The 23,549-nt window shown below is 45.9% G+C and overlaps 1 protein-coding gene across 1 annotated transcript in view; it reads left to right on the plus strand.

Moving 5' to 3' along the window:
• Positions 1-23,271, plus strand: part of WNT10A (Wnt family member 10A) — a 47,812-nt gene extending 24,541 nt beyond the window's left edge. The window contains exons 3-4 of the mRNA XM_035127221.2: positions 5,101-5,477; positions 21,837-23,271. Coding sequence (XP_034983112.1) covers positions 5,101-5,477; positions 21,837-22,304 — 845 coding nt within the window. The 3' untranslated portion in view covers positions 22,305-23,271. The remainder of the gene's footprint in view (positions 1-5,100; positions 5,478-21,836) is intronic.
• Positions 23,272-23,549: the final 278 nt, after the last annotated feature.

The following is a 23,549-nucleotide window of genomic DNA, read 5'->3' on the forward strand; positions in this document are numbered from 1 at the left end:
TATTTGGATGCAGAATGAGGGCTGCTTCCAGGCAAGTTTTTCTTGTATATTCTGCTGTGTTCCATCCATACCAGTGGACATTGCATAGCTGCCATAATGGGGGAAAGGAGGGTCAGTTTTGCTGAGTGGCCACTTAGAAAACAAGTTGTGAGCCATGCTTTAAAATAAAATCAATGTATTGAATGCTAGCAGTTCATTCATCTAAGCATGATTGCTCATTGCTATTCATGAAATGTCAAAAAAAAAAAGTTTGTTATGGATTGTTTTGAAGTTTCTAAGAAAGCATGTTGCTAAATGGTGGTGACCAGAAAGGGTTCTCACCCTCCGCCATAGGTGGACAACATGTGGCCCCAACCTCATTTTTGTTAGCCTCCCAATATCTCCCCAAGTTGCCGCAGTCTTCTGTCCTACTTCAGTTTCTTCTTATATTTCCTGGCTTTTTATAGTGTTTCTCCCCTTTTCTATATAGTTCTAAAGCAATTAGAAAGAGCAGTATTTTATTTGCTAAAACTAAATGTCATTACTTACTCACTTTTCGCTTGGTTGTTTGGCTTGGGGAGGAACTCTCTCTCTCACCCCCCCCCCCCAGTTGCCTAAAAACTTGTTGGTAGGCTGTTGCCATGTGTATATCTAGCAAAGTGAGAAAGCAATTACTTTCACTTGCTTTCCAAAAAAACCCCAAAAACTGCACTGGTCTGTTTTACTACTGAAAAAATAAACATCACCTCAGTATATTTCCTTGTGAGTAACTTCATCAAACCCGGTGGAGCTTACCTGCATAGGTTTGAGAATTCTAATTGAGATAGCCATGATGAAAATTGAAGCAGGGTGGTCTTTGTTTTGGATTAGTCAGAAAGTTGTCTTAGCACTAGAATGGGGTTATAAAATGGTACCTGCTACAAAGGTTATAGTGAATGTGTGCTGAACTGTGATAGGTTCACCATCCTGATAATCAGATACTGCCTCAAAAACCAAGCAGAAGAGTAGATATTTTGCCTTCTCTTCTGCTTTCAAAAGTATCTGACCTTCTGCAGTAAGGAAAAAAAAGACAGAAGCAGCACTAGGGAAAACATGAGAGGATTCCAGAATGTGAGTGAACAACGCGTGGCAATTTGACACTAAATGCTCAATGAGGAAGCAACCTGGTGCTCACTTCTGGCCTCTGGGGTGTTTCTTCTTTGGTGTCCTGTTCAGGTCATGAAGAAGAGTCCATGGGGATGGGCGGGGGGGGGGAGGTTGTAAAGCAGCACCAAGGAGAGCTCCTGGTGAGCAACATGTTCCAGCAGTGTCTGAGACCATAATGAATCCTTTCATGCCTTGGCAGTTGGGGAACCCCATGCTGGGTTCCACCCCAGCCTTGAAAAGTGGGTGGCCTTAAAGGGTCAGCTCTTGGCCTGGAGGCTTGCATTTTGCTGCCACTATGGGAGATCATGCCAAACATGCTGCCTGTGTTTCCCTACAAACTCGTGTGTATAGTATGAGGCCCCTGGGAGGTAAGCATGCCGGTCCTAGGCAGTGATGCAGTCTCTGGTCCAAGCTCAGGAGTTCCCAGTTAAGGGATCTCTGTCTTCTTGGTCCCAGAATCTCTGGAATCTTATGCTAGGATACCCCTGGTTCAGTGGTGGTGCCTGGTTCCAGCGCTGCCTTGGTAACACTATTGGTTCCTCAGCCTTTGAGGCTGTCATGATACCAAACTAGCAATCACAGTTGCCCACCTGGGAGAAAAGCTGGGAGCAGAGGCTGCAGGCAGAAAAATCTCCTTTGACACATTAAACCTGGGGCCCTTAATGTAGTGTCTGTGGGTACCACAGTACCCTCAAACACCTCTCTTGGAACCTGCCACAGCTTTCTGCTCTTCTTGTTTTTTAATTGAGTGTGTTTTTTTATATTTACTTTGGGAGATTTGGTGAGAGGGTGCCTGCTTGCTGTTTGTTGGCAAGATGTTGCCTGTTTTGGTGGGGCATAGGTGTTTTGTTTGTGGGGTTTTTTTGGGGGGTGGTGTTTCTAAGATTGGCAGTTTCTGTTCTGTGAAGTGGGTATTTTGTGTTGTCCATTTTGATTTGTTCATTTCCAAATGCGCCCCCAACTTCCCAAAATGTTGGGGAGCCTGCATTAAACAAACAGGTGTCATTGGGGCCTCTGGAATCCTCTTGGCTGGTTCCACTGGGTCTTGCTTAGAAAACTGGGGTGTTTATAGGATTGCTACCTCTTCTGGCAGATGAGTTGTCATTGCTCACTTGCATATATGAATAGAGTTAAATGTGTGCGAATTAAAATTCCAAGACTTCTCATTAATGCCTGTCTAAGCCAAAACAACATACTGGATAGTTAGGAAACTGGTTAGCCTGATTTACTAGGCCAGATAGCAATCCGCTTATTGGCTGGTTCTATTGTCCTAAATAAAAGCCACCAACCCCCTCATAAACACGCTTAATCACAAATGTTATCTATCCGACGTGTACTTGCATACTTCATAAAACACACATACTTAATCCTGCGTGCATAGGATATTTTGTCATGGGGTGTGTGTGTGCGTGCTTACATGTGTTACAGCTTGTAATATGAAACCTTCCTTGGCAGCAGACTTTTGAGCAGAGTTTGTCTTCTCTCATTGATAAACTCAGTTCTGGAAATTCCCCTCTGCACAGTGAAACAATGCTGGGCTATGGGGATTGCAGCCTGCAGCTTCTGCTGTGGGAGCTTGCGTGACTCCAGCGCATCTCGGAGAGTATAAACAAAGCCAAAGCCAGAAACATGCTCTAATTATAGCTGGCAAGCTTTGCAATGGTGAGAGACTCTATGGTGCCTAAGAGTTCCCATCCTCACCTCCCCATTCAAATTGCTCATAACTGAAGGGTCTGAATGGATCTCCAAGGTCACCTAGTACAACTCCTGACCCCAAGGTTTGACCTTTGGCAGCAGCCTGAGATCCAAGCAATAGTATGACACCAGAGCACAGGGGACTAAAGGACAACTACCTTAACACTGCACCCCTGTGCACTCTTTTAGCTTCGGAGTGAGGTCCATTGTGTACAGTGGAAATAATTTCTAATAAGTAAGGTAATAAGTAAGCATAGGCCTAGTCTGCCTGTTTGTTTATTCAATATATTTATATCCTACCTTTCCCCCAAGTTGTTATAAAATACAAAGTAGTCAAAAACAATAGTTAAAATACAACAAAACACATTTAGAACCAGCATTAGAATACGGATTGCCCAGATAGCAGACCAGTGGTCAATGTACTCTGCACCAAGTTTTCAAAGGTTGGTTTAAACAGGAAGCTCTTTGCCTCATCCATTGCTGCAGTGGGCCTTAGTGGGATCTTCTCACCCTGGCATGATGGTCTCTAGGGCTTTCCAGGCTCAAAGCCCAGAATGCTGGATGGAACTCTATTCTGGAAAGTGTAAGGCAGCAACTACCATGGCTGCCAAAGAGGCCTTAGCTGCATGGTCTTGCCTTTTGCCCCCTTGAATCCTGGTGGAGGAGAGGAAAGTAGTAACTGCTCCATGTTTTTGTTTCTGTCTGTCTGGATCAGGTGGTCAGTGAAGGACCTCTTGTAGCAGAGGGAAGAGGACTGTGTTGTGGAGACTGAGGCTCAGTACATTCCAGAGCATTAACACCCAAGGGGCAGTCATAACTCTGGACTATTGGCCAGTAACCTCAGCATAGTAGGAATTGTGCATCATTCAGCAGAGTCTGAAGCGGGTGACAAGAGCAAGTAATTGCTACAGATTTGGACAGTGAAAGTGTGGAGCTACAGCTTGTGTTCAGATCTGACTCACCTGTACCCCCATGTTCAAATAAGCATGTCAAGAGGAAGCCAAGAATACACAGACAATATCCTGTTTTCCCTGTACAGTGGTACCTTGGGTTACAAATGCTTCAGGTTAGAAATGCTTCAGGTTACAGACTCCGCTAACCCAGAAATAGTACCTCGGGTTAAGAACTTTGCTTCAGGATGAGAACAGAAATCGTGCTTTGGCGGTGCAGTGGCAGCAGGAATCCCCATTAGCTAAAGTGGTACCTCAGGTTAAGAACAGTTTCAGGTTAAGAACGGACCTCCGGAACGAATTAAGTTCTTAACCAGAGGTATTACTTTATTTCCTTCTCCCATAGTCCTCATGCTGCCTAGTACAGACTCTGTCTATAAAGTCACCAGCCCAGCCCCTGCCAGAACAAATTTTAATAGCTCACTTGATCACACAAGTGAAGTGGGCTTGGGGGGTGGGGGAATAAATTTATTCCAGTTTGCAAACTCATTCTTCCTTAATCATCTGGAGGTGAACTCTACTCACCTATTTCACAAGCAAGGCCTAGTGTGATGTAAGGCAAGAGTTGTGGTACAGGAGCCAAAGAACACCCCTCTCCCAATGTGCACATATAGAGGTCTAGGAGCTAATCACCCATGGAGGCGACAGGGACTGTTTGACAAGATAGCATTCACAGGCCTTAGGCCATCAGACAAGGGGATGAACAATCAGACAGTGCTTAAGCTTTGAAGCTGAGCAGCTGTCTGAAATAAAAGGACACCAGTCCCTTATCTGTCATCCTGAGGGGCTGGGATCAGAACTGCTGCCTCATCTTTATCAAGGAACATAGTTTGTTGTTTTCCTATGGGCCAAAAGACAGTGTGATATGGAAGATCCATGATCAGGTCTCCAAATGCCTTTTTCTTTGGTTAAAAGCAGCTGCTGCGGAGTGGGGCTGAATGAAGGGTAGGGCTATGGCGCTGAAGAGGGGCTGGTTAACCCTTCACCTATCCCCAAAATCCCTTGCCTGAAACCTCTGTTCCTTTTAGGGGATAGGGTTGCCAAAGGTGTAAAGTGCTGTGATTTGTGCTGTGACTTGAAAAGGCCATGCCTGTTGGAATGCCTGCTATGTGTCTGACAGCAGGGGGCCACAACAAGGACTGGGGAATCTATCACATTCCAGGTGTTGTTAGACTTCAACTCCCATCAGCCCCAGCCAGTGTGGGATGAAGGGAGATGTAGGCAAGCAAAATCTGAAGGGCCATCCCTTTCAGGTTTCGCCATCCCTGGAATAAGCTCATGGGCAAACCGTTTGCAATAGTGACTAAGTGAAATGTGCTCTTTCTTGCAGGTTTCCGTGAGAGTGCTTTTGCCTATGCCATTGCAGCCGCAGGGGTGGTACATGCTGTCTCCAATGCATGCTCCCTGGGCAAGCTGCAGGCATGTGGCTGTGACCAGAAGCGCCGTGGGGATGAGGAAGCTTTCCGCCTTAAGCTGCACCGTCTCCAGCTGGAGGCCATGAACCGAGGCAAGGGGATGATGCATGGAGTGCACTTGGAACACATGCCAGCTGAGGCCCCAGGCCTGCAAGACTCCTGGGAGTGGGGGGGCTGCAGCCCCGATGTGGACTATGGGGAGAAATTTTCCAAGGACTTCTTAGATTCCCGGGAGACCTACCGAGACATCCACTCTCGCATGAGACTGCACAACAACCGTGTTGGCCGGCAGGTGAGCTGAAAGCGCAGCGATGGGTTGGGTGGGGAGTTGGAGTCAAGGCTTGGAAAAAGGTTTCTGGGAAGGAGTCAATAACCCAGACAGTTCCTGATCTATAGAAATAAAAGAGGCTGATCATTCCAGCTCAGACACTCATGTACTTGGTTGGTCCAAGATGGTTTGTATAGGGCTGGCGTAACTGAGAAATGCTGTCTGCATTTAACGTGATGGCAACTTCTGATGCAATCAGATGCAGACTTGAGTCAGGGCTTATCCACACTTACCTTTTGCCCTGCTCTTTCTAGGCACAAGTCTGTGCTTAAAAGCTCTGTGTCTGAGCATTTGTTTCCTTTTTCTTTTTTTGCCCTAGAGCTTTCCCCTCACCCACAGTTTAGCATTCAATGGGAACAAACATCAGTTTGGGTTTTGGGCATATTGCTGTTTGCTCTGATTGAACTTTAAAGAGCAGGTTTTCATGGGAAAAGCTCCAGAAGGGTGGGGAGAAAGGGCGCTTGGACATGAAGATTTAAAGTGTGGACCATGCCTGGAAAGAGAGGAGGAAAGGTAAGTGTGGATAAGCCCTCCCATAGTGTACTGTGCTTGCATTCTGCCAGTGCTTGATCCCTGCCTGGAGCAATCTGAGAACCAAGAGCATCAATTGTGGTTTTGTTTACCAGCAGAAATGATAGCATGGTAGGGCCATCCTCATCTCTGCTTCCCTGATGCACAGTTTCTCATATTTGCATTTTAGATGAAACAGAAGTGTGGAACGTGCAAGAAAATTATGGTAATTCAAGAGATTTCTTGTTCTGTTTAACTACTTAATCCATAAGCAAAGGCCCCATTGCTCTGCATACTTAAGTCTCATTCCAAGCTCACTGGAAAGCAAATAGAACACCCATGATTAGAAGCAGTTTACTTCTAATCACTGAATGCTTAGAAAACGGCATGGACTGGATTCATCTATTTGTTGACTATTTATCCCACCATGACCAGAATGAGTATTGTGTTATGCTTTGCTTATGAGACTGACATGGCATTTGGCTGGACACGATGTGCATGAGAATGCTGGACCCTCTGTTTTCTTACACTGCTCGGTGGATTTCTGCTTTCCATAAGAAGTGAGCATAGATCTGGCTCCAGAATTGCAGCAGCAACCTGCCCAGCATAGGGATGGTTTTCATACCATGATACCTTCATGAGTGGCACAAGGGAGCAAATTCTTAAAGTAAATATAGAAGACCATGTTTTCACTTTTGCCATAAGAAGAACCCGCTGGACCAGGCCAATGGCCCATCTGGTCCAGCATCCTGTTCTTTCAGTGGGTGACCAGATGCCCGTGGGAAACCTGCAAGCAGGACCTGAGGACAGAACACTCCATTTCTGAAGTTTCCAGCACCTGGTATTCAGAAGCATGTGGCCTCTAACACTGGAGGCAGAGCATAACCACCATCATGTCTAGAAGCCCTGAATTTGCCTAAAATTTACTAGCTAAAATGCATGCATATCTGACATGCACAAACTGTACAGTGACCAGTTCCAGCACTATATTTTCCTGGTGCAAACTGCCTTGTGAAATGGAGCCTGTAAAGTGGCAGCTGGTGTAGCCACAGTCAGCCCTTTGTAACATGCTTTTAAAATCCTGACCCTGTGAACACACAGACACCGTCTCCTTGCACAAAAGTAGCTCATGATGATTAAAGCTGTTGATCTGCTTAATGATCTGCATGCACATCTCTGAAATTGCTCTGTATTCAGAATATTTGTTGTTCACTGAGGAACAATCAAGCTGCAGGTAGCAGAGATACTATCTGTACATGCATTTGGCAAAGTAGATTCTGGCCCATCAAAACTTACGCTACAATATGTTGTTGTTGTTTAGTCGTTTAGTCGTGTCCGACTCTTCGTGACCCCATGGACCATAGCACGCCAGGCACTCCTGTCTTGCACTGCCTCCCGCAGTTTGGTCAAACTCATGTTCGTAGCTTCGAGAACACTGTCCAACCATCTTGTCCTCTGTCGTCCCCTTCTCCTAGTGCCCTCAATCTTTCCCAACATCAGGGTCTTTTCCAAGGATTCTTCTCTTCTCATGAGGTGGCCAAAGTATTGGAGCCTCAGCTTCACGATCTGTCCTTCCAGGGAGCACTCAGGGCTGATTTCCTTAAGAATGGATAGGTTTGATCTTCTAGCAGTCCATGGGACTCTCAAGAGTCTCCTCCAGCACCATAATTCAAAAGCATCAATTCTTCGACGATCAGCCTTCTTTATGGTCCAGCTCTCACTTCCATACATCACTACTGGGAAAACCATAGCTTTAACTGTACGGACCTTTGTCGGCAAAGTGATGTCTCTGCTTTTTAAGATGCTGTCTAGGTTTGTCATTGCTTTTCTCCCAAGAAGCAGGCGTCTTTTAATTTCGTGACTGCTGTCACCATCTGCAGTGATCAAGGAGCCCAAGAAAGTAAAATCTCTCACTGCCTCCATTTCTTCCCCTTCTATTTGCCAGGAGGTGATGGGACCAGTGGCCATGATCTTGGTTTTTTTGATGTTGAGCTTCAGACCATATTTTGCGCTCTCCGCTTTCACCCTCATTAAAAGGTTCTTTAATTCCTCCTCGCTTTCTGCCATCAAGGTTGTGTCATCTGCATATCTGAGGTTGTTGATATTTCTTCCGGCAATCTTAATTCCGGCTTGGGATTCATCTAGTCCAGCCTTTCGCATGATGAATTCTGCATATAAGTTAAATAAGCAGGGAGACAATATACAACCTTGTCGTACTCCTTTCCCAATTTTGAACCAATCAGTTGTTCCATATCCAGTTCTAACTGTAGCTTCTTGTCCCACATAGAGATTTCTCAGGAGACAGATGAGGTGATCAGGCACTCCCATTTCTTTAAGAACTTGCCATAGTTTGCTGTGGTCGACACAGTCAAAGGCTTTTGCATAGTCAATGAAGCAGAAGTAGACGTTTTTCTGGAACTCTCTAGCTTTCTCCATAATCCAGCGCATGTTTGCTATTTGGTCTCTGGTTCCTCTGCCCTTTCGAAATCCAGCTTGCACTTCTGGGAGTTCTCGGTCCACATACTGCCTAAGCCTGCCTTGTAGAATTTTAAGCATAACCTTGCTAGCGTGTGAAATGAGCGCAATTGTGCGGTAGTTGGAGCATTCTTTGGCACTGCCCTTCTTTGGAATTGGGATGTAGACTGATCTTCTCCAATCCTCTGGCCATTGCTGAGTTTTCCAAACTTGCTGGCATATTGGGTGTAGCACCTTAACAGCATCATCTTTTAAATTTTTAAATAGTTCAGCTGGAATATCATCACTTCCACTGGCCTTGTTATTAGCAATGCTTTCTAAGGCCCATTTGACTTCACTCTCCAAGATGTCTGGCTCAAGGTCAGCAACCACACTACCTGGGGTGTATGAGACCTCCATATCTTTCTGGTATAATTCCTCTGTGTATTCTTGCCACCTCTTCTTGATGTCTTCTGCTTCTGTTAGGTCCTTACCACTTTTGTCCTTGATTATGGTAATCTTTGTACGAAATGTTCCTTTCATATCTCCAATTTTCTTGAACAGATCTCTGGTTTTCCCCATTCTATTGTTTTCCTCTATTTCTTTGCATTGCTCATTTAAGAAGACCCTCTTGTCTCTCCTTGCTGTTTTTTGGAAATCTGCATTCAGTTTCCTGTATCTTTCCCTATCTCCCTTGCATTTTGCTTGCCTCCTCTCCTCCGCTATTTGTAAGGCCTCGTTGGATAGCCATTTTGCTTTCTTGCATTTCCTTTTCCTTGGGATGGTTTTCGTTGCTGCCTCCTGTATAATGTTACGAGCCTCCATCCATAGTTCTTCAGGCACTCTGTCCACCAAATCTAAATACTTAAACCTGTTCCTCACTTCCACTGTGTATTCATAAGGGATTTGATTCAGATTGTATCTTACTGGCCCAGTGGTTTTTCCTACTTTCTTCAGTTTAAGCTGGAATTTTGCTATAAGAAGCTGATGATCTGAGTTACAGTCAGCTCCAGGTCTTGTTTTTGCTGACTGTATAGAGCTTCTCCATCTTTGGCTGCAGAGAATATAATCAATCTGATTTCGATGCTGCCCATTTGGTGATATCCATGTGTAGAGTCGTCTCTTGTGTTGTTGGAAGAGAGTGTTTGTGATGACCAGCTTGTTCTCTTGACAGAACTCTATTAGCCTTTGCCCTGCTTCATTTTGAACTCCAAGGCCAAACTTGCCAGTTGTTCCTTTTATCTCTTGATTCCCTACTTTAGCATTCCAATCCCCTGTAATGAGAAGAACATCCTTCTTTGGTGTCATTTCTAGAAGTTGTTGTAGGTCTTCATAGAATTGGTCAATTTCACTTTCTTCAGCACCGGTAGTTGGTGCATAAACTTGGATTACTGTGATGTTAAAAGGTCTGCCTTGGATTCGTATCGAGATCATTCTGTCATTTTTGAGATTGCATCCCATTACAGCTTTTGCCACTCTTTTGTTGACTATGAGGGCCACTCCATTTCTGCTACAGGATTCTTGCCCACAGTAGTAGATATGATAGTCACCCGAACTGAATTCGCCCATTCCCTTCCATTTTAGTTCACTGATGCCCAGGATGTCGATATTTATTCTTGTCATCTCATTTGTAGATGACGCTACAATATATTTTAGTTTTTAAGGTGTCAAATAATCTTTTTTCCTCTGCATTGCACATACTGAGATGTAGATCAGCCAGTGCAGTAACCCCCATCTTGGAGAAGAGCATTTGTGAGGTTTCAAGAAAAGCTTGATTCAGTCAAGCACATTATTCTGCTGATTAAGGTTTGAACGCTAAAATACTGAACAGTTTGAGTGGGTGGCCACCCATGATCTGAGCTAGGTTCAAGCCTCTTTATTCCCCCACAACTAATAGTTCTACAGGAAAACCCAGTGAGAGTTACTATTACTAATTCATTACCTGCAACTTGAAAGTGGTTTTATAATAACAAAAGATGGATGAAGAAGTTAATTGCTATGGGAAGAAAATGGCAATGAACATTTTCAGTGGAAGTAAGCCTAGCAAAAATTGTGCAGTCATCTCTAAGTTGTACAGCTGGGGAGGGCCAACTTTTTTCTATTGATGGACACATTTGAGGGTCACATTCCCGTGGGAGTAATCTGTCAGACAGCAGTAGAGTCAGAAGTGGGTACAGCTACTCCCTTTCTGTCTTTTTGCCACCCACTTTCTCCCCTTTTCCTTTTCCACCTGTTTTTCCCATTTGCCACTCACAAGAAGTTGAGCCAAGAGTTACCGATTGCTCACCTGCATTGTATAGGTACACCTATCTGATCTGATGCACCCATTTCTAATAACATGCAAACAGAAAAAAGAGGGATGTCTTCATGGACTTGTCCACTCCCTTGAAGAGAATGGGGAAGCCCCTTAGAGGCAGGGGGGCTTCCAGGTGATAGGTTTCTTGAGCATTCATTCTGATTTGTTTTCAGGGAGGTTAGATGATATTGCATCAAAGCAAATGTTATCCCACACTTGCTTTGATGCAGTTTCACCTAACCTCCCACACTTTCCAGTGCATTATCCCATCACTTCCCTCATTTCCAAAAGTCTTATCTTTTGGGAGGTGCGTTTGTTAGTTGACTTTCCAATCAACTATAATTGCACAACCTGAATTTGATGGTATATGAATCCTACCTGAATCTCACCTGAAAATGGCAACAGTCTGGAAGTGTTAGGCAAGCGTTTGGATGGATTAATTTATGCAGCAAGATGATTGATCGGAGGACCTCTTAAGGCTACTATATACTTTGCTAGACAAAGTTCTTCAGCAAAAATAGCTTTTGGCTGCTCTTGATAAAGAGTGTATTTACCTGTGATCAGAGCTGTGTGTAGGGGACCCAGGTGGCGCTGTGGTTAAACCACTGAGCCTAGGGCTTGCTGACCAGAAGGTCGGCGGTTTGAATCCCTGTGACGGGGTGAGCTCCCGTTGCTTGGTCCCAGCTCCTGCCAACCTAGCAGTTCGAAAGCACGTCAAAATGCAAGTAGATAAATAGGAACCGCTACAGCGGGAAGGTAAACGGCGTTTCCATGTGCTGCTCTGGTTTGCCAGAAGCGGCTTTGTCATGCTGGCCACATGACCTGGAAGCTATACGCCGGCTCCCTCGGCCAATAATGTGAGATGAGCGCGCAACCCCAGAGTCGGTCACGACTGGACCTAATGGTCAGGGGTCCCTTTACCTTTACCTAGAGCTGTGTGTATTCTGTGACCACTCTATGCAAGTGTAGAAGTAGGCATTGGAGACACCTTAATTTCATTTTAACTTCAGTTGTTCAGGTCAAAATTCAAAACCAGCACTTTGAATTGTTCCTGGAAAGCAGCAGGAAGCCAGTGCAGGTGTTCAAGCACTAGTATAATGTGTTCCATATTTTAGAGAGAAAGATTACTTAACAATGCATTTTTTTGTAATTTAAGAGAAATAGTGTTCTAATTATAGCTTAGTGCACCAGACATCCTCAAGGGTAGTATATGCAAGTGAAAACTGAGTAATGCTTAACATTGCAAATTAAATAATAGAGATGCATGACTGCAGGAATAAAAGCTTGTCACCGTAAAATGACTTCTCCCAGCACATTCACTTCCTCTATTACCTCTCAGTCTGCATCCTAAAAAGAAATGTTCCTAAAAGTTGCATCCTTGAACTCAGAAGACAATCTGCAGTAATTTGGGATTGTTGCGCATCATAACAGCCTTCAGTCTTTTGCCAATCAGTTTATTTTATTTACAGGTAGGTAGCTGTGTTGGTCTGACGTAGTCGAAACAAAATAAAAAAATTCCTTCCAGCAGCACCTTAAAGACCAACTAAGTTTTTTATTTTGGTATGAGCTTTCGTGTGCATGCACACTTCTTCAGATAAATCTAGTTGGTCTTTAAGGTGCTGCTGGAAGGAATTTTTTTAGTTTATTTTATGATATACGTTTAAAGTACCAATTACCTGAAGTGGCCACAATGTATGTATTTGGATTCACCATTCCTAACTATAAAGTCGGCCCCAGTGAAGATCAGTACTTGAGATACATCACATTAGGATAGAAGGAAACCCATGAACTGTGTCATGTTACTTATAAGTAATCTAAAAATGAGGTGTACAAAAGAGACATCCAGTCCTATAGGGCTAACTTCTATTTATATGAGTTCATCAATTACAAGTATTGAAGGTTGGTACATCCAGATCCTGAAAGTGCTCCAGTGCCTTACAAGAATTTTCTAGAAGGGGTCATGGGTGGCTTTTCTGTCTCTGCATGACTTTGATGTGAAAAGCCATACATGGTGAAGCTTTGCCTTCTGTGTACATTGTAAAAGGTTGCAGGAGTCCTCTCACACAATAACACTGCTCAGTATGCAGTGAGCTGGGGAGTTGCTCTAATAGGACTGTTTTAAGAATCCTCAGTAAAAGCAGCTGACTGTCCCACTGATATATACCACTGAGAACTAACTCACATATGTGTTAAGCAAGACCGCTTCATGCCAGCACTGCCAAGGGCTGCTGCAACAAACAGCAGTACCAGCCTTTGGGAGGCAGAGACGCAAATGGGCATCAGAGGAGGCAGGGAAGGAAGGAAAGAGGGACAGAGGCCAGCGCTGCCTGAAGCACCCTGACCATCATTCAAGGCACCCCAGGGTGCCACGACACACTGGTTGAAAATCACTGGCCTGAAGTGTTTTCCTTTCTATCATTCCTTTGAGATGGAATGGTAAAATCTGCAGTTCAAATGCCCTTGCTGTGTTGATATAGGAGAAATCTAATCCAGGTTAATGACTGCTAATACAGGTTAAGCCTTCCTCCTGTAAACAAGCTTGCCCTAAGTCTGACCTTTTGGCTCCTTGACAAGGGGGAAGGAGCCCTGCACTCTGCCTAATCCATCAGAGTCAGACCACTCGGCCACTGCTTTGTATCTGTGCTTTTAGGAGAACCATTGTTCCACCAAGGTTGGTACAAGAATCAGTGCTTTTGAAATCCAGGGAAATCTAGGTTGTGTATGGGATACATGGATGGAACAATATGCCCAGGCTGATCATGGAATCTCCTTTTAAAAAAATCTGTGGGAGGATATGTGACATATAAGATATTATGCTTCAGTGAGGAAAGGGTCTGAGGAAGATGCTCCGCTGGATCCCCAAGAGCCAGGGCCGGTGCGTCCATTTAGGCAAACTAGGCAGTTGCCTAGGGCGCAAAAATGGAGGGGGTGCTGGCCAGCCTGCCCCACAAAACCCCCACGCCACTGCCGCCCTCCCACGGCGCGCGCGCGCTCCTCCCGCCTATGGAGGGGACGCTGTGAGTTCCTCAGCGGCTGCAGCAAACGAGCGGTGGCGGTGGCAGCAGCAACGCCTGTAGCTGAAGCCTTCAGCTATGGCGCTGCCGCTTGCTCGCTGCAGCCGCTGAGGAGCTCACAGCGCCCCCTCCATAGGCGGGATGGCACTGAGCTCTCCTTTTGGCTTGCGCTCCTCCCGCCTATGGAGGGGATGCAGGGGCGTCAGCGGCGTTGTGCGTGGGGCGTGACACATGCGTCATGACACATGCGCCGGGGGGCGCCAGAAGGTGATTTTGCTTAGGGCGCAAAAAGCCCTAGCACCGGCCCTGCCAAGAGCCGATAAATCTGACTGCTAATGGCAGCCAGAAATTTTATTTGAGTGACTAACAGGGAAATCCTTGAGTGTGTTCCACCGCAGGATTACCCATTTTTCAAAATACTGGAAGCAAACAAGGAGGCGGAAAATGTCTCTATTAAAAAGATGTTAGAGCAAGTCGCATACTAGGATGCAGTATCAATGTTAGGAGCTGGGAGGGAGGGATTGCTACAAACAGTGTTAGAAACTGAGATTTGAAAACTAGAAGCTAAATGGCACCTTAAACCTAGGTTATGGGCACCCTTTTTTATAACAAGAATACAAAGCTGAAAATGAATGAACTGCAACTAAAATATTACATTCATTTTTCGCATGGTCTACTCCTTCCCCACCCCCCTAATATTCTTAAGAGGGTCTCTTCTCCAGTCTTCAGAGAGTAGCTGGAAGTGGGGAGGCAGAAAAAGGTCCTCCTTTCCTTCCACTCTGCAGTTTTAATCTGTAATCTTAGGCACAGTACTGCGCCCAGAGCTCAGAAACTGCTCACCCTAATGAAATTCTCTGTCGCAAAATGTGCCTAGAACAATGGGAGTTTTGAACACTGGCTACAAATGCACCTTGCCCATTGATCTTTGCTTTGTGAAGCTCTTTTGACCAGTGGCAGTTAAAAAGAATGCACTTATTTTACTTCTGTGGAGCAGAAAGGCTCACCTTGTTGCTAGAACAGTGTTTGACTGCTATATCCAGCCAAAGTGTGTGGCTCTCTTTCGTCTCTTAGGACTAACCTGGAATTGCTTTGAAGCAGGAGAATGATGGTGTGTGTGTTTGTGTATACATGATATCAATATGTTTGATAGGCGTGCAATGAGAAGACGATGGTCAGTGCCAGGAGACAGCAGAGTAAGATCCAGGCAGGATAGGAGCCACAAAAGGCCCTGTCAAAGAGGCATATATCCAATAATGGTGTTTGGGCCTGGCAATAACACATGCAGCTGCACAGTTTGCATTACATTGACACCCAGCTACCCCAGCTGGGTTCTGGGGCTGCGCTGCCCACAGTGCTCCAATGTAGTATTGCTACAGTGTATTGAAATGGTGTATTAGACTTACCCAGTGGGCACTGATCGCAGTGCTTTGCTGCCTACCTCTGCCAGCCTTATGCTATCATTTGGGTTACCCTCACTGGAGTTTACTGGCACAGAACGTGCTCCACAAGAGAGCATTCTTCAGAAAAGACTTTTCAGACCTATAACCTGGCTCTCAAGGTGATAGAAAGGGCTTGTTCCTGTGGCGGGTTTTAGAAGGGAGACTTGGGTGGGAGGAATGGGACACCTCTCGATTGCAAGTTAATTTAATAAAGCAACAGTTCTCATTAATATGAACAAACTAGGCATATTTTGAGGAGCCCTAATAGGATTTTTTAGAACTGGCCCATGATGATGGGATACTTGTCCCCAATTTCTTACTATGTTAAGCATCTTTTTCTTTAAAAAAAACATTTTGAGTCCCTCTGCCCTTCTCCCCTCCTGGGACCAGTTTTCCACCGGATGCTTTCTTTGTGACCTAAAGGGCAGAATATTGGGAGTGAAGAAACTAAACCTTGGCTCCTACCAGCACTATTCAAGGAGACCCACATTCTGGCTTCTCCTACGAAGCCTTTCCTGAAACATGCTGGTGGGTGTTCCACCCACTTGCAGAAACTGTCCCTTGCTGACAAAATTGCAGTAGATCCCTTGCCAGAGAAAAGAATCTTTGTGGTTTGTTTCTTTAAAAAGAAAAAAGGAAACGAAAAACTCACTACAGCTGCAATCCTATATATACACTTACTTGGAAGTAAGTTTCATTGAACTTGGTGGGATTTTCATACAAGTAAACATGCAATAGGCTTGTACTGTGCAGCTGTTCTTTGAGATTAGGTGTCCTTTGAACAGTTGTACTTTCAAGCTCAGTGTATTGGGCTGGAGAGTGAGCGGAGGTGGGGGAGAGGAAGACATGCCCCTGCCTGGTTGCTGTGAATGACCTTTTGTTATCCCCTCTGCATGGTATAGAGCTCTGATTTAGGAAAGATGGCTCTGGAGGGCTTCTCTGAGGGGGAGCACCATTGTCCTCCCGCTGGTTCCTTCGGGAAGCCCCTGCCTTGGGCAGGATGGGAACTTTGTTCCCCAACACCCTTCCCCAGTAGGGGAAGCACACAGGAAATGGTTTCCAAACCACTAGGTGGGTTGCAAGGGGGATAATGGCTCCAGCCTATTAGTGCTCTGTAATTTGGTGCTAATTTCCTTTATTACAGTGTTCCTGCACAGCAGGGGGTGGTGCTTGCTGCTTGAAGCATGTGTGGGGTGTGTGTGGCTGATCTTGCCATCGAATCTGTGCAAGCACTGGGGCTAGCACTTGGTGGAGAGATGGCACTGGCTTGCTCTGCAGGCTGGTATCATGTGCCTGCCTTGGCCCCTTTTGCCTCTCTAAGAGGCACGGAGGCGCTCGCTTGGCAAGGCAGTCTGTGCTGCAGCTGTGCTTGGTGAAGGGATGGATCTGTGGCAACTGGCATTGCTGTGGCATTAGGAAAACTCTGAGCTAGCAAGGCTAGAGCTGCACTCATGAAGGACATAACTTGCCTTGTTGGATCAGACCAAAAGTCCAGCTGGTCCAGTCCTCTTGTCACAGCCAGGTCACCCTGGCAAGCTTCTAAAAAGGCTCTAGCCTCTCCCTATTCTTTGGTTCCAGCACCCATTAATCAGGCTTATACTGCCCTTGAATATGGAGATCTTATTTTTTAAAAGCACTGCTGTCTCAGGTTGTTAGATGTAAGTGAAGGTGACCTGCTGCACAGACCCACACCTACCCCCCCTTCTGACTTAAAGCCATGTGCTATTATGTCCTGCTGCACTCAATGGTGTTTCTGGATATTTAAAGCAATTCACAGTAAGCAAGAAGTAAACCAGGCAAATGCCTGGCTATTTGGCCAAAGAGTAGGAGACTATGGGTGTGGGCTCTATGCCAGACTTGTGTGAACAGAAGTCAAGATAGCACAATCCAATATGCTGAAATTTGTGTCTAATGGAAACATTACTTTTGGTACACAATTATATACAGAATAAACAAAGTCCCATTTTCTCCCTCTACACATGCACTTGCCTGACAATGCATGCAGGAGCAGGTGTCATATAGCTAAATGGAGCAGGTCTGCACACTTTGTGACTTGTCATAAAAAGTGTACTATGGGTTGCCAGGAGCCTGATAACACTTGTTTTTGCCCCTTCCTGAGACTGCAGGAGCAAGGTGATTGTCAAAACAATCTGGTACACTGAGTTTGGCTTGGTGGGTAAGCAAACTGTTACACACACACACACACACACACACACACACACACACACACTTACAGACATTGGCAGTTTTCCTGATAACATTCTTAATTCACTTGTGGTAGAATCTACTATGTATTGGAATGCCTCCCAGGTGCACTGATTTCCTGCTTGCAAATAGAGCAGAAAAGACTGCTGTTAAGTCCAAGCCAGTAGCAAGAACAGTGTATAAAGAGCTTTACAGCATTTGTTCTATTTTGCCTTACACATCCCAGCGAGGTATATCATGCTGAGAAATGGTGTGTTGCCAATTGCCCCTCAAATAGGTTATATAGCTGGGCACAGACTGGGCTTCCCAAGGCCCCCATCTTGTCCAATCTTGCCTGTTGTTCCAAGAACAGACACAAGATAGAACAGTCATTGTTGTTTCCTGATGTTGTGCTTTGAATAACCATTTGAGGCAGGCAGAAATTCATAAGGTGGAGCTGTGTTCTTGCATGCAGCAGTGAAAGGCAAAGAGACTATATGGATCCATTTGTAGGATCTTCCCCAAAGACTATAGATATGGTGTATAGTGGCCAGATGCCAAAGAGGGCAGGGCTTTTGCCCCTTTAATAGTGATGTCTGGGCTAAGAGGCATCAGTTTACTCTGTCAGTCCCAGCTCTCTCCTGCCTTTGCCCACCCATTAGGAAGACGGGATTTCCCAGGCTGGAGGCAGTCACCTCTCCCCTGGTTGGAACATGCCTGCCTGACGGTCGGGGAGGTACAAGCACACTCCACCACTGCTCCAGGCGTCAGTACACATAACAGGCAGGGGGCCATAATCCTGCTCCCTCCAGATCTTAGAGGGAGGGAGCAGCATGTGGTGGGCGAGCTGCATTCAAGCAGCAAGTAGGCTTCTCTGCCTAGCCACCTATCCAACCTATCCAAACTTGGATAAAGATCATTCCCTCTCTTCATAGCACCTCCCACCATCTTTGCACATGGGCTTTTCCTTGGGTAGAAGCAACCTCACACAAGGGCACTTCTGCCCAGGAAGCCAGCAAAAGGACATCCTTCACGAGTCTTTTCACCCACGCATCTTGAGCCAGGATGAATCCAGCATTAAGCCATCCCAGGCTGAGGCTTGTTCCATTTACAGTATTTAAAATGATCTTATGCAGGGAATCACACCTTGGGTGCTTCTTTCCAAGTTGCCCATCTTTATCCCTAGAGGAACTCATAGGGGTGGCTTAGCCCCCTGCTGACCCTCCCTCCCTGTTGCTTTCTTCTCAGGCATTCTCTTCCCAATATACGTGGACCAGGGATGGGGTACCTTTGGCCTGCCACATGTTGCTGAACTACAACTCCCGTCAGCCCAGCATGTGGCCAAGGATGATGGGAGTTGTAGTTCAGCAGCAGATAGAGGGCCAAAGATACCCCACACCTGACCTAGGCCTTCCAAGCACACATGCAAGGTTAAACAGAGAGTTAACTTAACCTTCAGGGCCTCGTTACATGCCAATCAAGTGGATGCTTCTGTTGTACAATGCATCTAATTCTCTATTAGCCCCAAGGTCTTCTGCATCCCAGTGCCAAACCAGTCACCTTAGCTGGATCCAAACATAATATAAGTTAGATGCTACGGCCGGACCCTCTAGCTCAGGGGCAGGGAATCTGGCCCTTCAGATGTTCTTGAACTCCTGACAGCCCCAGTCACCATGGCCAACGGTCAAGGATGATGGACGTTGCAATTCAGCAGCAGCTGGAGAACCACAGTTTTCCCCATTCCTTCTCTAGTTGGTGATTCCACCCCCCCCCCAAAAACCCCCGTGAATCTCAGCTTTGGGACTTTTTTTCTAGTACCGAGAACACATTTGAACATTCAGTATAGGTACCAGGCAGATGGGCAAAAGCATGCTCCCTCAAGATCCTGGAGATGGTTGGTCATACAATAAGTAAGCTGCTCTTCCCTGTGCTGGAGGGAGATCATTTATGCTGGTTATCCCAATGAGTTTGCAGCAGTATTTCTTTCTCCCTGTTTTAGCTTTAAGCCTCTTGTGAGTATTTTCAGATATCTCAATGTTCTCCTCCTCTGTATCAATCCTTTCTTCTTTTTCTCTGCATTGCTGCTGAGACCCTTCTTTCTAGTTCCCAGCCCTTTAATCAGTCCTAAACTTGCACTCTCTGTTCCCTCCATGGATCCCATTTCTCACCCTTCCACCTGGCAAACAACTCATTTTCTCTGTTTTTATTCTGAAGAGTCTTGATTGACCCTGCTCCTTCCCCTTTTTCTTTTTCTTTCCTCCCTAATGTGTCTCGTTTTGATCTTCAGATGATAAACTTGGGCAGGGCCCACTTTAATAACAATAATCATTTCAGTCCAGAGTCCCAGATGGAGCTTCAGATCAAGTAAAACTCAGAATAAACACAGTTGCAATAGTTAGGGCTTGGGAAACCAAATCAGGATGTTGAAAGTTACATTTCTTCTCGCAGAACCAGAAATTTGGAATCCAAAACAAAACTCAAATGTCTCTTCTGTGGCCTTTATCTATGCAGTTGCTCAATACTTGGAAGTAGTACACACACACACACACACACACACCTTTCCATTTGAGAGGGAGGGGTGATTACACATTGTGCTGTTCCTCTCTGCAGCTTCAATTTTTTAAAATTGCATTTTAGCTTTAGTTTTTTCCTGCAGAAATCATGAAAGTTAGCTTTTACACTTCTTGCCTTTATAGTTACAGAAAGGAACCTTAGCACCCTGTGTACTTCGCAGCAAGACTCCAAAATAAAGTGTGTTGGGGAGGGGGAGAGAAGCACCTTTTTGAAAACACGGCTGTTTTCTCTTTCTTTTTAAATGAAAAGGTCCTGTGATATGACTGTTGTCTAAATCTGAGTTACTGATGCATAAATTTAGAGCATCAGCTTCATCTTTCATTCTCACTCTGCAAACAGCCCTACCCTCTTGCAGCCGTGTAATCCCTGACCGCACGTCGCTGCATGTAACCAGGTACAACAGCTGCACCCATACAGGGTTGAACAAACTATCCTCATCCCACCTCTTAATGAACACCATAGCAACTAGGAACAGTTTGGATCTATTTATATGGAATCCTGGGAAGGGCAAATGCCTCTCACACCTACATCCCACATGCGGAAGGACCTCTCCTCCCTCCGTTATAGGTGACAATGATTAATCACATTATTGAAATTCAGATGTACCAGGCTGAGTTCAAGATGTTACAGCCTTTAACAACTTGGGACTAATTCCTAAGCCTTTCTCTCTATGTGCCTACTGGATCACTTCGATCTGTGTTACTTGCACTTTTTACAAGTGCCGTAGAATGTTAATTCTGCACTTTGGTGTGGCGGCTGTGTCAGTGTGACTCTGGAACTCTCTGCCTATTGACGTCAGGCAGGTGCCTCTACTATATTGCTTAAGGGCTTATTCACACTTACATTTTGCCCTGCTCTTTCCAGGCAGAGGCACTCTGTGTCTGAGCAGTTTTTTGTTTTTGTTTTGCCCTGAGCTTTCCCCATGAAACCCCACTGTTTAAAGTTGAATCAGTGCAAACATCAATTCGGGTTTCCCACAGATTGATGTTTGTTCCAATTGAGCTTTAAAGAGCAGGTTTTCACAGGGAAAGCTCCAGAGGGGACAGGGGAAAGGGCACTTGGACATGGAGCTTTAAATCACAGAGTGTGCCTGGAAAGAGCAAAGGAAAGGGAAGTGCGGATAAATCCTTGATACCTGTGGGGGGGGATCTGTTTTGGCAAGCCCATCCAGACACATGTTTTAGGGCTAATCCACACTTCCTCTTGTTCTACTGCTTTCCCCTAGGGAAAACCGCTCTTTAGTGTTTAGTCGGAGCAAATGGAATTTGAGTTTCCCCCAGATTGCCATTTGTTCCATTCTATTGCTAAAAAGTGGGTTTTTCCTTGGAAACGAGTAGGTCAAGTGGAAAACTGCTGGGACCTGTGCTTTCTAGGGACGGCACAAGCGGAAGTGTGGACGAGCCTGCAGTTACATTTGTGTTAAACAGTTATTGATGCTAACACTGTTTGTAATGATGCTTTTGTTTATATTTGTTTTTAGTTAGTTTGTGTGTTAGCCAGGTTTTATATAAAATTTTAGTCCTGTTCTTTCAACCTGGAAAGTTGGGCTGCTGCTGTATTCAAGGTTTGTGCTATCCGGCTTCGTGAAAGTAGCAGTTTGAGCTGTGGTGGCTCTCTTTGGCCCAGCAAGATGAAGCAAGCCATTGAAGAACCCTTTGTGTGGCCACTTGTTTCAACTGGGCAAAACTGCATAGAGAGCCATTTGCTTCAGCAGCATGCACTGGTTCCAAGGGATGGCAAAGCCAAGCTGCCCATTGGGAACAAGGTGTGCTAGAGGGGAATACGAAACTGCAGTGCAAGGCAAAGCTTTAACTGAATTCTGCTAACCACTGTCTTCTTGTGCCCCTGGCAGGTGGTGATGGAGAACATGCGGAGGAAATGCAAGTGCCACGGCACCTCGGGGAGCTGCCAACTGAAGACGTGCTGGCAGGTGACCCCTGAGTTCCGCCTGGTAGGCTCCCTGCTCAAGGAGCGCTTCTATGGGGCCATGCTGATCCGGCCCCACAACAGGAACACAGGGCAGATGGAGCTGAGCCACGCCCGCCAGAGGCGCCGGGCCGGTATCAGCGACCTGATCTACTTTGAGAAGTCACCGGACTTCTGCGAGCGGGAGCCGACACTGGACTCCATGGGGACGCAAGGGCGCTTATGCAACAAGACCAGCCCAGGCATGGACAACTGCGAGAGCCTGTGCTGCGGGCGGGGACACAACATCCTGCGGCAGACGCGCAGCGAGCGCTGCAACTGCAAGTTCCATTGGTGCTGCTTCGTGGCCTGCGAGGAGTGCCGGCTCACGGAGTGGGTCAGTGTCTGCAAATGAAGACCGTGGCCCCTGCTGGATGCTCCAGAGACTCTGCAGTTTCTACTGGGCACAGTGGAGCCCTGCAAAAAGCAGGAGGCATGGCTTGGGCAGCCTAGCACGTTTGTGTTTCACATCATCTCCCTGGCACTTCCTCTCCTCCTTTCTGACTTGTGCATGAGCACTCAAGGGGTTCGGTTGTACATGGGCGTTAGTCGCAAGCCTGGCACCTCTGAAGCACAAAGAGCTGCACGCCAGTGGGCTTAGCTGGAATCCTTGACATTAACTCCAGCTGCTTCTGGCCACTGGCATCTCCAGCTGTGGTTTGAAGGCCCAGGAGACACCTACGTAGGTTCCTTCTGCAGAACCTCACTCAGTCCTCCCCCCGTGATGTATCTTATAAATCTCACACTGGGATCATAGAGGTGGCAGGCAGCCCTTACAGAACAAAATACCTGTTTTTTCTTTTTTAAAAAATCCTGGGTTGCAATCATAGAATTGTAGAGTTGGAAGGGACCACGAGGGTCATCTAGCCTAACACCCTGCAATGCAGGAACCTTCACCCAACATGGGGCTCAAACCCACGACACTGAGATTAAGAGCTTTGTGCTCTACCGACTGAGCTATACCAGCTGCCACATTTCACATTGGACCAATTCAAGACCTGTTTTGGTTGCCGCTAGTATCTTTGTTATTCAGGAGAGGGAGAGAAAGAAATTAAAAATGCTGAGTTTGTTTAAAATAAATGTTTCTAGCAAGAGATTGAAGGGTGGGGGCACAGAGACCTCTGACTCCAGTGTCCCATACAGGCACTGTAGGCATGTAGTATGATGGTTACTGTGGTTGGTAAATTATTTTATTATTGTGAGAATAAAAGTGAATCGGAGATGGTGTGTGTCTGAGGGTGTAATGATGGAGAAATGAAATTTGTTGTTGGGTGAAGCCTAGGGAAGTCTACTTCCTTTGCATGGCATCTCACAATAGCTCACATGTGCGTGCTTTGGTTTATGCCAAATCTGCAAAATGGAACTGCAGGAAAGAGAGCACATGGAGGCCCCCTGGAAAGAAACATGCAAGTCTCTCCTTCCAAAGCTCAGCAGTTGAGCTCCATGGCACTCATTCTGATGGGTGATGATCCACCAGGCAGCCTTCACACTGGGAATGTTATATTTATGGTCTCAACATGCATACACTGCTGAGCTTATTTGTGTGGGGCGATTGCCACGATACTTGCAAATTCTGAGGACTGCTGCCGCAGCTGGAAAA

This window comes from Zootoca vivipara, chromosome 1 (genome assembly GCF_963506605.1).
Source record: "Zootoca vivipara chromosome 1, rZooViv1.1, whole genome shotgun sequence".
Classification (NCBI taxonomy): Eukaryota; Metazoa; Chordata; class Lepidosauria; order Squamata; family Lacertidae; genus Zootoca; species Zootoca vivipara.